General features: G+C 46.3%; 1 protein-coding gene across 3 annotated transcripts in view; it reads right to left on the reverse strand.

Annotated features, from left to right (window-relative positions):
* Nucleotides 1–1,135: 1,135 nt before the first annotated feature.
* The window catches only part of HPSE2 (heparanase 2 (inactive)), a 655,327-nt gene continuing 640,658 nt past the window's right edge, over nt 1,136–15,804 (reverse strand). For all 3 annotated transcript variants that reach the window (XM_064593549.1, XM_064593548.1, XM_064593547.1), the window contains one exon: nt 1,136–2,060. In XM_064593549.1, the coding sequence (XP_064449619.1) occupies nt 1,895–2,060 (166 nt within the window). In that variant the 3' untranslated portion in view covers nt 1,136–1,894. The remainder of the gene's footprint in view (nt 2,061–15,804) is intronic.

Genomic DNA, 15,804 nt, shown 5'->3' on the forward strand with positions numbered 1-15,804 from the left:
TTTTAAAGTTTGGGGAGACAACTTGTCTCTCTTTTCCTCTCTCTCCCTCACTTGGGCTGTCCTCTGCCACTTCTTTCCCTGCTTTCTACCCCAGTCTGGGCACTTCTCGCTCCTCCCCTCACAGAGCTGAGGCTTCAGCAGGAGATGTCGGCCTCCCAAGGAAGCCGCCTGGGTAGCCTTGAACGTGGCGGTGCCGGAGTCCGCGGCCCTCTCTCCATCCGCCTCCAGGCTGAGCATGCCCACTGACCAGGTCCCGCCCATTCCTGATGCCCCCCCCCCCTTTTTGCTGGCCGTAGCACACGCCTCCAGACCCGCTGACCAACACGGCAAAACCGAGTCCACTCTCTTACTCAAGCATAGAGCGAGCCTGTTGGCTTCCCTCTCCCCAATTCCCCGTTCCCTTTTCTCCATGCTGAGTCTCCCAGACTTCCTCCCTTGTCTCATCTTCCTCCGGTGTCTCACCTCAGACCCGGCCCTGTCCTTAGCCCCTGCCATTCGTGTCCTTTATCCTGAGAAAGAAAATCAAACCCACAGGAAAGTTATTTCAGTGGCAGCTTATTTGCATCTTGCCCCTTGAATCCTACGGGTTGATCATGACCTTTAAATCAGTCCACTTCTCCCTGCCCGGCTCAGGGGCTTCCCACCCACCACCCCACAGTTCCCCCATCAGACCTCAGTTTCCAGATTCCCCCTCCCCTCAGGGAGTGCTCGGAAGGCTTTGTTCTGGGCTCACACTGGCTGGCCTGGGAGAGCGTGGACCTGGTCGACTCTCAGGACTGGATTAGATTTCTGCCTAGTAAATGGCATTTGAGGCACCCAGTTCCCCGGGAGGAAGTGGAACGGTGAGCTTCAGTTGTGTCTTACACTGATGGTGTGGATTTACACCTTTTTTAAATGGTTTTGGTCAGATAAACCATTAAGGGCTTGACCTACAAGCCCTTAAGATTCCTTCAGATTTGACGCAGATCTAATTATTTGCTTATTCAGTTGGGTGTGTGTGTGTGTGTGTGTGTGTGTGTGTGTGTGTGTCTGCGTTCGGTGGCTCAGTGTGCTTTCTCTTTGTGCTGAAACTCTCTCCCTCCCAGCCACATGACGGATGATGATTACTTTTTGTGGTGCCTAATACATTGTTCTCCACTCCATGAATATTGTTACCTGACTCCCATTTCAACCCAGGGGGACTCTGGATTCACAGAGGAATAGAACCCTCTTACAAAATCTGAGTATGATTGCAATTTTACTTGGAAGCCCCCGTTTCCCAGAGGAATAGCCGGTGATCGATGCCACTGTCAGAAACCCAGACGCACACACTCATACATCAGCTGGGAAACGACATAAACAGCTCACCCAGCGGGCCGGTGCTGACCCACTCACTTGCTCCCCAGGGAGAAGAGAGGTGATAGGAAACCCGGGGCAACAGCGGGGAATGGACAAGGAGAGGAGTTAGAAGAGGCCTGGGCTCCTGAAGGCCCACCTGGTGGTTTCCTTCCTCATCCTGTGCCGAGGGCAGCGGTCACAGGTTAAGGTCCATGGTGACATTGCTCCGTGACCCGGATCATGGAGAGCTCTTTCATCTGTCCTGGGAGTGCGCCACCAGCTTCTTTTCATGGTGCGTGCACAGGGATACAGACAGCTCTACAGACATACCTTCATCCTTATATAGCTACACGTGATGTCTACATTTTCCTTTGGGCTGGATGTGGCCTACCTAGGTGAAGCTCATGCTATGGCATTTGTCTCTTTGGAGAGCAAGTCTGTGCTGATTCCAGCAGGATGGGGCAGCAGAGACTGGTTTGTTGCTAAGAAGATGTCTGAAAAATCAGGATACTATTAGGGCAGGAGAGTGAAAAGCAGTCCAGCAGGCCTGCTGGTGACTTGTGGGTGTGAGGGTGGTTTATCGGTAGCGACAGGCCAAAGCGTTGACATTCTTGACCACATAAAAGCCCATGGTGACTGGAGGGATGACCAATGTCCGGCCGGCCCGCAGGGGGCGGGGCTTCAGTTCAGGGAGGGTCCCATCATCCACCATCACTAAGGGCTGGCCGTTCAGCTGCACTGACCTACAGTGAAGACAAATAGCGTGGGACTTGTTATTGCATTATCACAGCAAAGCCTGGGCAGCCCCGGATTGCCTGCCAGCCTGTCTGATACCGGCCCAGCGATCCCTTTCTGACGCTTGCTATGCCCAAGCTCTCACCCCCACGTTTTACTTTTAAAAACTCTTTAATACTCCAGCAATGCTCTAAGAAAGAAATTGCCATTATCCGCTTTTACCTAGAGTCGCTAAGTGACTGGTCCAAGGTCATCCAGCTTGTAGGTCTGGGAGCCAGGATTTAAACACAGGTTGTCTAGTTCCAGAGACACATCATTTAGACAAGTAAAAGTCTGTGATACAGAAGCTGAAAAGTGTATTACACCTATTTTTTTATTTTTTATTTTATTTTTTAAAAGGTTTTTATTTATTTATTTATTTGACAGAGAGAGACACAGCGAGAGAGGCAACACAAGCAGGGGGAGTGGGAGAGGGAGAAGCAGTCTTCCCGCTGAGCAGGGAGCCCAATGCAGGGCTCGATCCCAGGACCCTGGGATCATGACCCGAGCCAAAGGCAGACGCTTAACGACTAAGCCACCCAGGCGCCCCTATTTTTTTAAATCATAATGGCAGTTCAGTTTGACTTTATACCTAAATAATTGTTTTCTGTAGAGTGATGCACAGGCTTAAGATGATTTCAGAAGTCTTCTATTTAAAAGATCTCTTTTATTTGAGAGATTAGAGAATTAACATCATGTTACTTGTCTAGGCTTGTTCTGAAGGAGGAGAGAGACACTTAATGACTCTCCTTTTTCTGAGAATGGAGTTTTCAAATCTTTTGTTTTTTTTTTTAAGGAGAGAGAGAGTGTGCAAGCGGTGGGGGAGGGGCAGAGGGAGAGGGAGAGAGAGACTCTTATGTGGGCTCCACACCCAGCGTGGAGCCCAATGCGGGGCTCGATCTCATGACTCTGAGATCATGATCAAGAGTTGGATGCTCAACTGACTAAGCCACCCAAGGGCCCCACATATTTAATATTTAACAGATGTTTCTGTTTCAGGAACACAATGGAGTAGGTGATAAAGTAGGCATTTTTTAAATTCCAATTCACCCATTCTGTTTGCTTTTCTTCTTCCTGTGTACCAGCCGTCTTCAATCCTGAGAAGAGGGCCACATACAGAGTACACTTAGGAGAAAGGGAAGTAGCTCATCAGCCATCCTTGGCCTGTGGTACAGAATCCAAAGAACTTCCCAGCTGTTCCGGACCTGGAATGACTTGTACAGCCATGTATCCAGATTGAAGCTCAGTTTTCTGGGTCAGAAGAAAAGGCCAGAGCCAGACCACCAGCTGGAAATAAGGCTGTGAGTCACCCTCAGAAAATCAACGTTGCATAGTTTTGGGGTCTTGCCCAACCTCCAGTGTGATAACAGTGCAGTGATATTATCTGAGCTGTAAAGAGAATGAAATGTTAGAAACTGATAGAGGTATTTGTTTCATGTTACTTCTGTGCTATGAATGATAGACAGGTTTAGAGAGATAATCAGACCTACGCCCAACAGAGCAGTGAATTCCCTGAGATAAGTGTGTTGTGAATTATTCCCAGCAGAGGACAAGGCAGAGGCAGGTCCAGGCCTCATCCCACATGGATAAGTTTGGGTCTGGTCCAGATCTCACAGGCCAGAGGGGCAGCCGCCCTCCTTTATTGGTGTGATTGAGGAATGAGTGAGCAGGGGACTCCTGTATGGAGAGTTAGACCTGCCTCTGGAAAAATGCAGAAGTAGGAGAACTGAGATCTGGTAAGTGTTGACCTCATCAAATCTGCAAGGAGCTTTTGCTCCAAATTTAAATAACTATCTCTGGTGAAGAGAGCCTACTCCCTGGAATGGGAGGTGGCATGAGGAGAAGGGGTCCAGTTGCAAAAAAAAAACCAGAACAGGTCTTCACAGTGTACTTTCATTATTTTGTTTCAGGTGGTGTGAATATCCAACAACCAGACATACGCACCCTCAAATACAAGTTCAATGATACTAATTAATCTTTCCAACGAATCCTCAGTTGATATCTATATTGTTATTCTGGAACAGGGCCCATTCTGATTTCCTTTTTGGTTATTTGTAAAAAGCTAACCCAAGTGTGGATGGAACCAGTGAGCATGGTTGAGATTCTGGACTGATCTCTAATTCCAGGAGCCCAGTCACTGTCTCACTAGACAGTCACCCCACTTCCGGAGGCTTTTTCATCTGTGCAATTGCTATAGGCTGCAGGGCCAGAGACGTGAAGTACCAAGTATGAGGCCCTCTAACAGTATAACGAGTCCCGTAAGTAGGGGATGGTGTTTTGTTATTCTTTTCACCGAAGCTACGGGTAAACTTACTGGTCCTTGTACTTGACTGCTCTCGGGACTGACAAGTTTAATGGCTCCTTCTTAAAGCCCTCTCTTCCCTTGGCTTTCATGGTACCTCTGTCTTTCACTGTCTCTCTCTTGCCCCCACTCTCCTTCTCCTTCATTTATGCATGTGGTTGCCTCTTGAGGGGGATGTTCACTTCTACCTGCCTCTCAGATGGTGGGGTTCTTGGCGCTTTGTCTTTGAACCTCTTCTCCCACACTCCGTACTCCTGCTGAGTGCTATTACCCACACCCAAGACTTTGATTGCTATCCATGTCAATACTCCCCAAACCTAGCCTAGATCCTTCTTCTAACTAATGTTATCTCCACTTGGCTGTCCCATAGGAACCACAGAGTCACTATGTTCCAAGTCAAAATCGTCTTCTCAAACCCTGTCCTTTTCTCTGCCTTTTTTGTGTTGGTACCACCATCTATCCAATGACCTAAGCCAGAAAGCTGGTCATCTGGGGCTTTGCCCCCAATTCCCACGTCGGGGGTCACTAAGTCCAATCGATTCTACCTTTTAATATTTTTCATATCTGCTTCTTTCTCTCCATTCACTGCTACTATTTTAGTTCAGAGCTTGCCATGTAACCGATCTCTTCACCCCCTGCCTTGCCTTCCTCCTGCTGCTTGCCACATTGCTGACGGAGCAACCAATTGCTGTCACTGCTTTAAGCTCTTCAGCATCTCCCCATGCCCTCCACTTTCACGTGGACAGTGAAGCCCCGCTCTGGCCAGCTCTCCAGGCCTGGGGCCTGCCAGTGCCCCTGACTCCAGCGCTAACTGGCTCACTGGCCTCTGGGGGCGGGCATGGGCTGAACTGGCCGTTCTTGTCAGGTCATCATCAATATATGCATTAACAAAGATTGTTTCACAATGAAAAGCTAGTTAAGTCTTGCACATAAATGAAATGAATATTTTTTAAGTGACAATGTAAGTAGATACTGTTGGGAATGAAGTATGCAAGTTCATTTAAAAGTATAGTAAATATTTTTCAAATGTAAGTACCAGTAGACATTGTTGGGATTAACAAGACACAAGTTCATTTAAAAGTGTTATAAAATTCCTAACAGATTTTTCGGGAAGGGGGGGGCATCGTGTGCTTTTTTCAAGCAAGAGATTTGAAAGATTTTATTTATTTATTTGAGAGAGAAAGCAGGGGCAGGAGGAGGAGAGGGACAAGCAGACTCCCCACTGAGCATGGAGCCTGATGCAGGGCAGGGCTCTCGATCTCACGACCCTGAGATCGTAACCTGCGCTTGAAACCAAGAGGCAGGTGCTTAACTGACTGAGCCACCGAGGTGCCCCTCAAGCAAGAGATTTTAAAAGCACAATTACTATAATGTGGGAGGACCGTGACATGAGCCGACATCACAAAGGAGCCCTGGTCCTTTAACAGGGCTGCCCCTTTGCCCCACAGGACCAAAGTAAACGACCTGCAGTTCCACTTCGGTGGTGCTCCTTCCTCTTAGAACACAACCAACTCTCTTCCCCTGTCAGACTAACCACACTGGGTCCTTGCAGAACCTGCTCAGGTGTTGTTCCCACTGGGGAAACTTTTCTGATCCCTGGGCTGGGCTAGAAGCCCCAACTCTGGACTCTCTTGTATCCCAAACTTATATATGACTACCTCACTGAATTGTAGTGACTTACTCACTCTCCCCCTCACTGGGCTGTGAGCTTGGTGAGGAAAGGGATCATGTCTTTCATCCCTAAATCCTCAGTGCCTAACAAGGTACTCAGCCTGGAGTAGGGATGAAATATTTTTGAACAAGTGAATGAACTTTGAGGCTCTTTTGCATGACTTCTTATCTTCTGGGGTGGAGTTTCTCCAGCTTGAGAGAGGCTCCCTGGAGGTTCACTGAGTGTCTTTACAGATTTCATTAACTTACCAATTTACTCTCACTTTCAATGGCTCTGGAGATGTGAGATAAGACCTGAATTATCGCTGATTCTCAGTCACTCACCAGATACCTTATCCCAACCTGACATAAGGCCATTGATCATGAATAGTATTTTTCAGCCTTAAAAAAGATCCATATGACCATCTCTTAACTAAGCCAACATGAGTTAATTTGGTGAGACCCTGAGTCCCCATACATCCTCATCTGTAAAGTCCCTCCATTATAAAGACAGACCACTTGCTTTACCACCTCCATTCTATTTTTCCTACTTACATTTTTCTTTTAATATTTATCCTGTTACCAGTGAAGTCATATCATGCTAAATATTATAATAATCTTTCATTTTTATGAACAATTTGTAAGTTTGAAAACATAGTCACACTGATGATAAAAATCATGATTAGTACACACTATTTTATACACAAAGGCATTTTGTTATGATTTCATTTGACTATCGCATTTAGTCCTTCCAACAACCAACTGAGGCAGGGGTTAGCAACCCTATATTATGGATAAAGAAATCAAAGTTTAGAGGGGTCTCACCTAAGTCACACAGCCAGTAAGTGGTAGGGGTAACATCTGCAATGCTACCCTTCACCATGGTCCTATCTGGCCTCCCTGGTGATTGCTAAAGAGCCCTTGAGGTACCTGGGGTGATTATTATTATTATTATTGTAACTTTACTATTGAGATGAGGTCAGAGAGGTTAAATGGTCTGGGCAAGGTCACATAGCTAATAGATGGCTAAGCTAGGTCTCGAATTCAGTCCTTCAGACACCTCTTTCTACTATGTCATGTTATTCTCCAATTCCAGATGGCACTCACCAGGATCATGTTTCTTTATTTCAAAACCTTTCCTTATCATATTTCCAGCATATTCTGGGACCTCCTTACTGCCCATGACTTTTCACACCAAATGCTAAATGATCCAGCCTATGTTGAACTATTTCTCTTAATTCCCTAGCTGCTGAGGGCATTTAAATTATCCAAATATTAGGACAACTGCATTTTATCACCATCTGTTTTTATAAAGTCTGAGTTACTTTTCAATTCCTAAACTTGTTTTATTTTGCTTGCGATTTGAAATGAGATTCAATGTGTCAGTGTGGAGTCAAGCCCTCTGCTTCCCTGGTCTCTATGGGAGCCCCTTGCCCAGGTCACCCTCCTGCCCCCACCACCTGTCTACAGTCTCTAGTCTTCATGTCTTACCCTGGTTCTTGCTAGCCATGGATACTGAAGCAAGCTTTAACTATCCTGAGGTCTCAGGAAAGCAGGTCTAGTGAGCATGCTCTTTGCCAGTCTTGAAGATAATTTGCTGGATTATGGCCTGGCCCTGGGTGGACTTCTGTGGGGGCAGAGGCTGGGGGAGACTTTGTATTATTGAGAGCAGCCTTGGGACCTGTATCTGCTTCAGGCTGACATATTTGGTACCTTGAGTGGGAGATGAAGGGACTTAGAGATAATCGTGCTGCCTCAACTACTTTGAGGAAGTGATTTGCCTTTTCTGAGCTTGGCTTTCTCCACTTGTAAGACAGACTAGATGAAACCCAAGATTCCTTCTGTCTTGAACATTTTTTAGGTGTGTTGTCCAAAGCCTAACAACTAGCTTGAGGCCTTTAATGCCAAACTCAGAGTCATCCTGCACAAATAGAAATCTGATCATGATATCCACCTACCTAATGTTCAGTAGCTTCCTGCTGATCTTAGAACACTGTCCAAAGTCTTTACAAGACCTAATAGGCAAAGCCTTTACCTATGTCTCTAGCCTATTAGAGGCTTACCCTAGTTCCTGCCCGTTCCAGCTCCCCACTACTCACCACCTCCTTCCATTCCATTCTGCAATTTCTCCAAGCACAATCTCTGATGTCAGAGTTTTTGTACATGTTCCTGCTGCTGGAACCTTCTCCATACTCCCTCCCCTTTCCAGCTTCCTTTTCCTGGCTAACTCCTATCTGTCCTTCAGGTCAGGTGCCCCTCCAAAGTGCTTCCATATTACCCCATACTTCTGGGGTCTCCGTACTCATCACAGGGTACTCGCATTGCTGACCGCTTGTCTGTCTCTCCACTAGGCAGGAAGACCATGTGTCTGTCTTATTATTCTTGAACTCTCCCTACACCAACTCACATAGCAGGTGAGCAATAAAAGAAGGACTGGTTATAAATATGCAGGTAGATGAACTCAGAAGGAAAAGACACTGGACTGGAAGGCAGAGATCTGAGTTTTAGTTCAGACTTCCAACATGTGCAGGCCTGGACATGTCACCAGTCTGTTCTAGTCTCTGTTTCTGGATCATTAAACCATGAGAGGGGGAGAAAAGAAGGGAAGCAGGGGAGACAGAAGAAGGAGGGAGAGGAAGGAGAATGTCTAAGAACCTGAGTGTGTGTGTTGGGGAGGGGGCATCAGCTCCCTTTGCTCTTCATAACCCCCACAACCTCCTAGTCTGACTCTCGGTCCAGAGTGCTGCCCATGCACCACCAGAGGGCACTCTTGTTCCACACAACGGCGCCGGAGAGGAACCCCCCCCCCCCGCCGCCCCGGCGCTGGCTCCCAGGAAGCCAGAGCGCGTGCGCTGCCCCCACAGCTCGCACTCGGTCTCCGCAGGGCCGGCAGACGGGGGTGGGCAGAGGTTCCTGCGCTTGGCTTCCCGGAGGAACAAACCGCAGGGGCAGTCAGATCCCAGCAAAAACTGCGTTGCGGTCCACTGGGCAGGGGGCCCCCCTGAATGTGGCCAATATTAGGGAAACCTGCGCAGCTGGGTTTCGATTCCCGCCAGGGTGCGGGCTTCTCGGCCAGCGTGCAGGGCGGGGGTTGGCGCAGATGCGGGGGGCGCCCCGCTCTCCCGGCCCGGTCCCCGGCCGCGCACCTGTGTGCGCTTTACAGGCCCCCGAGGCCCGGCGGCCCCCTCGCTGAGTTAGGAAGCTGGTCTGTGCAGCTGCCCGGCCCTTCTCCGGGTCAGGGGCAGGTTAGAGCCTGGAGGGTTTGAGGACAGAGGGGCCTTGCTCCTCTCCCCTGCTCCGGGAGAGGCTGTGCAGCTGGGGTAGCTTAGAAAGGAAGTTCCTTTGAAATGGCCAGGAGTGAGCGCTACCCCGCTGACGAGGGCCGCTCCGGAGTGGCCGCAGGTTAGTGTCGCCTGGTCTCACTAGCCCAGCTGGAGCAGAGGATGCTCATTACCCTCTCAGGGGTGCTCCTGCCTCAGGGGTCGTGGGGAGGATTACTTCCAAGCGTGTCCTGAAGCTTTTCTCCTCTCTGCTTTTTGCCTTGCCTGGAATCTGGTAGAAGTCTACTCTTCTCTCCGGGCCCCATTGGATGTGGCCTCCTTCACAGGGCCTTAGCTGACAGCCCCAGCTGCAAGACAGGCATATTACTTGCAGCTCCCTCTTTAGCACTCGTCCTGCTCAGCTTTATTTTATCTGTGTGCTGGAGTCATTTTGCAGGCTAGACCGAACTGTTTGCATTTCTTAAATTTCAATAGCATGTGGTTCAGTGCCTTCTTGCTTACGAGGGTAATTCTAATTAATGTTGGTTGCATTCCACTCAGTCAAGCTCTCTAGGAGTTATCCTGATTGCATGCTCCAACCCCTTCCTCTATTGTTTGAGAGGAGACTGTACAAGAGAGAGTAAATGGAGATGAAGCCTTCCTGTTCCTCTCCCGCCTCCAGGAGCCCACATCATACATGAGGTTCCTGGCCACGAGACCCTTTGAGGCTGAGGAGATCATGTGCCCTTCATCCTGTTCTCTGAGGGGCATAATGAAACAATGAGGAGTTTTGATCTAGCTTCTGTGTCACGGAGCAAACCCTAGGACTCCTTCATGCAAGCAGAGCTGGGGGATTATATAGGCAAGTTGTTAGAGATATAGGCTTTTCCTGTTTGCAGTTAGGTTTGGGGGTCATGATTTGATCTGTGTTCTATCCAAGTCTGTGTAATAATGGTCCAAGCCATAATGGGATTCTACCATGTGCTTCTAATGGCTTAAAATAACTTAGCACATTTGGCAGACAAGATGAGAGCCCAGCTAAGGAACCTGGATTTATACTGATATTGTGAATTCCCAACAGATGAGGAAATCATCTGGGGGCAGTTTGGGAAGAAAATTTGATTCTGCAACCATCTCAAAGCTCCATGTCATAGGCATATCACTCTCAAACCACAGGACACAATAGGAACCAGCTATAAAAACCATGGAGAGACTTTAACATGTGGTTAACTCTGTTCCCTTCCCATTGTAAAGAATTGGTGCTATGATCTCGGACATTCATGAGTGGTGTGTAAGGGGCATTACTCATATCCCTAGTGTTCTCTGTGTTGTACAATTCAATTGTAGCAGACGTAGTCCTTACCCATGAAGACTGAAACCCAGAAACATACAAATGTGTGGTCAGACACACTATAATTGCTACATTACACAAGAAGAGAGACAAAAGGAAAAACGCACTTCTCAGCCTGGATCTTGAGGGCTTCTGTGTTCTGGCACTAGTGTATTTTTGTGGCCTTTCTCCTCACCCTCCAAAGCATTTATATTCCAATCATGTAAAATGATTTGCCACTACCCACTCCCTTCAAACAAAACGGGCCTTGAACTTTTGTACTTCTGAACCTTTAGTAATAAGCTCACCCCACTGCCTGGAATCTCCTTCGGTCTAGCATTTCCTAGGTGTATCTCTCATCCTTCCAGCTCCTGTTCAATGGCCCTCAGCCCTGCAGACTTCCCAGACTGCCAGGTTAGAATGCATCTCTTCCCTCCTTACATTCCCCTCTCCTATATTTACCCTCTGTGGTCTGTTTTGTCTTCTTGTCTTAAAGTATCCTCTGTGGGGAGATATCAGGTTCCCCCAGCCCTAACTGTGTGGAGCTGGAGGAGGCCATGTGGGGGTGAGAAGCATCTCCCTTAAGGGCAGTCTGCAGGTGGGATGAACAGAGTCTGGTAAGAGGGCAGGTGCGGGCGTATGCCCGCGCACAGGTGCGCCGATGGGTTTTCCATCTGTAAAAGTATAAGATAAAGTCCAGAAGCCACACCCAAAATTAGTTCCATCATTTTGAAGTCACGGCTCCCTGGATACCTACTCAAATATGTTAAATCAAAGGATACATATCTTGGTTTTATGGGATTTTGATAAAGTGCGCCCTATAATAGCAGGTGCACTGTATATTCAAAAATGAAAAGTAAGACATCCCAGGTGGCACGGGCTCTGTTCCAGGGCCCACAGATGTCAAAATGCAAAGTGTGCGGTGACCCTGAATCATTCTTGCAAAGATGAGCAGGGAAGAGGTAGACCGCCAAATGACTGTTGGTGTTGGGCAGCTGGTCCACAGTTCGGGGCTCCAGGCCCCTCATCTGGAATAAGCTACATGTCGTCGCGGGCTTCCTGATGCTTGGCAGCCAAAGAAATACTGATTCAGCGTCCAGGCCCTGCCATAGGGACAAGCTGGATTAAGACTTTACAGTTCCCTGTGGCTTGCGTTTGTCTGCCACCCAAACCGCAGCCTCTGGAGGGTGTGGAGAAAGGAGAAGACAAGGGCCATTTCTTCTCAATCCAGCAGAACTGCATATTCTGCTTCCTTGCCCCTCAGTTTAGAATCAACTGCTCGGAAACACGTGAGCTTTAGCCTAAAGTACTCATTTACCAGTGTTTCATCTGGGTTTTCTGGAAGAGAATGGAAATCTCTGCCTGCAGTGAGAGTCCCCAAGTGAGTGAAGGTGGGGAAGAGAGACCACAGCCTTGATGGACAGTTGTGCAGAGAGGTTCCTGCTGCTGGGAGTGAGCTGCAAGAAAATGTATTCTGAAGCTGAGAGCAAATGAAAAACTCTCAGAAAACAACCCCGAGTGCAAAGTGAAAACCTTGAATTCCTAAACATCTTGGTTTAAGATGGCAAGTCACTGTAAAGTATAAAAGCATTTTATAATCCTCTAATCTGCACAGCGATCTATACATTACTAATCTGGGAGTTAAAACAAAATGAACAATAAAACCTTTGGGGAGCCGTACACATCCTTCCACTTAGTCATAGAGAACTCCCAGGGGCTCATGGTATGTTCACACCTTTGGCAAAATGGCTTAGTGCCTAGATGAAGACTAGAATCTGGGTGAAATCAGAGATGCAAATCAGCTGGGATATTGCTCCAGCGTTTTCTGGAGCCACAACGGTTCTCAACCGCGGCCACATATTTGAATCTCCTGGGGAGCTTTAAAAATACTGGTGCCTGGGTCCCAGCCCAGAAAATTTTGGTTTAATTGGTCTGGGGTGTGGCTTGGGCACAGGGCTTTTTAAAGCTCCCAGGGGCTTCACCGCACAGCCGTGGGTGAGCACCAGGGCTAGGAGAGGGAGTGGGCACAGGTTTGCAGCTGGGGGTGGACGGGACTCAAACGGCTTTCTAACTGTCACATTCTGAAGTGATTTTGAATAAGAAGAGCTTTTCTTACTGTTTTGGAGTACCATGTCAAGAGGCCACATTTTTTTAAACTAAAAGTAAGATGTGAACTTTTCAAAGGCAAGTTTTTTTGACTAGTCTGAAGTGAGCATCTTTGCTCTTTCAAGAGAACTGCTTCCCTTCATGTCTCCCCTCCCGTGTGTCCACCAAGGAGATGAGCATGCTCCTCAGAACACACAGGGAAGCGTGTGTGTAGCACTTCCCAGGATGAATTAAGAACCGAATCAGATGAAGCATTTGTGTAGATAACGAACTCTGCATTTCTCTTTAACAGTAAAAAGAAGAACTCTGTCCTTTTCTGGAAGGGCAAGTTCTCAAGGCATTTTGGTTTCTCTCAGGTCCTGCGCTGTGGCACAGAGAGTTCCCTGCGGACCAAACGTGGTTCAAACTCTTTCCAGGCAAGAGGAACCCAAGGGGATTAAATATGTCATTCAGTACCTTCACTGCATTTTCCAGATATGTATATAATTATTTACTCAGATCATGTTATATATGTTGGTTATGGCTACTATCTCTTTTTGAACCACAGAACACCCTGAAATGAGCACAAGGGCGAAAAGAATCCAAATTCTCTAAGTTTCAGCAAGTAGTAAGCTTACATTAACTAGAGATGTGTAAGGCTCATCTCTCTATATAGTTACTTCTCTATAGTTTTTCTACAGACTGACTCAGAGCCTTACATGTAAGTATTTTTATAAATATATGTACTCATATATATTTACATTTCTACTTTCACAGTGTCCATTTCAGACTTTCTCACCTGGAACAGGAGCTTGCATGTTCCTGCTCACTCGCCACCAGCTCGTAGATCTGCCCAGGCCCACACACCTTCCTTGCCACCAGTGCTCCAGCCTCTGCGTCTTATCTTTCCTCCTGGGGGGCTTTTGGTGCCCTGCTAACAGGGCTGCAGATAATGGGGTTGTGTCTGCACAGCAGGGCCTTTTCCTCCAGGTAAAAGAGGTCTCCATTCTAATGTTTGCTTTTAAAAAAAAAGGATCCTTTTTTCCCCTGACTTTTTAAAACCAGCACCTGAAGCCCTGTGTGGGTAGACAGCTTCCGCACGCACTTTCAGCTCCAATAGCACTATGGACGGTCCTTACCTCTTACAGAATATCAAAACACATTCCAGAGGCATTAAAGAAATAAATAGAAAAAATGAAACAAAAAAGAAACTAGAAGAAAATGAAGATACATATTTATCTGATTTGGGGACTATAAATACATAGACATATAAGTGGAATGGAAGAAACTACAAAGCAAAAGATATATAGATTTAACTACATAAAAAGGGAATACTTCTGTATGTCAAGATAATACCCTAAAAATGAAATAGTTGGAACAATAGTAAATAAAATACTGGGAGAAATATTTTAACATATCTGATAGGTAGCAAAGGGGAAATTGCCCCATGTTAGAAAAACCTTACAAATCATTAAAAAAACAGGTAACAATCCAATTGAAAAATAAGCAAAAGACATAGAAAATGCCTAAAAGCAATACTAAGAGACATGAAAATTTTTCAACCCCGCTAATACTCAAAGAATACAAATTAAGATGAGAGTATTATTTTTCATTACGAAGTTGGCAAAGATTTAAAAATATGACTGCTCTGTGTCGGTAAGGTAAATTGGAATAACAAAATGCTCACACTTCCTACTCCTGCTCAGACCTGCACAACTGAGCTTGTCTGAGGTAAGAAAATTGAACAGTTAATAATAGGAGATAAGGTTCTATAGCTCAATGGATTCCAGGGTGAACAGAATAGTGAGCAATCTGGAAACCAGGCCATTGGAGGAATGGTTGAAGGAGTTGAGTGTTTAGCTTGGGGAGTACAACTCTATGGGGAGACATTGAAAAATTATTATGAAGAAGGTATAGATTTACTCTGCTTAATTTTTCTAAAGCAAGGGGAGAAATGGAAGAAAACACACTTTGGCCACATACGAGGAGGATCTTTCCTACAATCAGAGCTGTCCCATGAGTCCCAGAGTGGGCTGACTCATGACATGAGCAATCTCATCAAACAGAAGCTGATGGGTTTTCTGTCAGGGATGTTCTAGAGGAAGCTTCTTGACTGCTAAGAGTACTCTCAAATTTTTCCTCTATAAAGTCATCTTTTAATAACTGTAGAACTTTCATAACGTGGTTTATTTTAAGAAACTAATTTAAACGATCCCAGACAAGTGGAGATAATGGAAACCTGCAGGGAGTGGGTCTGGTCAAACAGAGTTCAAAAACTCCAGGTACCAACTAGTATCAGCAGTGTGGAACTTACACACTTACATGTCTTGAGTCTGCTGAGGTAAGTGGAATAATGGCCCTTTGGTCCTAGAAAGTAGGTCTTCAGTTTTTGTTTTTAAGCATGTGAGTGAGAAGTCTCGGTATAGAATTCTTAAGGTTAAGAATTTTCCCCAAGTTCCTTTTCCCAGATCTGTCCATGTCCAAAAATAAATGTGGTGCTTCTAGTCATCTTTAGAGAGAGACTGTGGTAGGTCAGATGGTGGCCAGTTCAGCCCTCACACTCGCCAACCTCTGAATCTGGAGATGAAGTATCATAATGTGCTCTGTTCCAAAAGGGACACGAAGATATTTTTAAAGTCTTAACACCTGAGAGTTAACTTGAGTATTTTCAGAACTATTCTGTTTGGCTAACATCAAATGACACCCTTCTAAAGGCATGCAGTTAGATGCCAATGTTTTTCTTTGATATGGGATTTAATGAGGGTAAAATCAAAGCAAAAGTCATATGCCGGAGAGATGTAAAAAATAAGCAGTATGCAGAAAAGAAAAAAATATGTTCGTTTCTTCACAGAATAGGCAATAAGATTCTAGGTTCATAGGAACCTTAAGTTTCTTTCAGCTAACATCACGGCAGCTGAAGGAGAGGCTCGTGCAGATATGAAATGTAAACATTTAATATGGAATGTATTAGCCCTGAAGCAGAAATACTCCACACCTCTCTCATGCACCACCCACAAGCTGCTTCCCTGTTGGTTGGTTGTTCTAATAACAGAGATGAACTCCATGAGGACAGGGACCTCAGAATC

This window comes from Mirounga angustirostris, unplaced genomic scaffold (assembly GCF_029215605.1).
Source record: "Mirounga angustirostris isolate CCGP_5_RB_7025 unplaced genomic scaffold, mMirAng1.0.hap1 SCAF_6, whole genome shotgun sequence".
NCBI classification, from domain to species: domain Eukaryota; kingdom Metazoa; phylum Chordata; class Mammalia; order Carnivora; family Phocidae; genus Mirounga; species Mirounga angustirostris.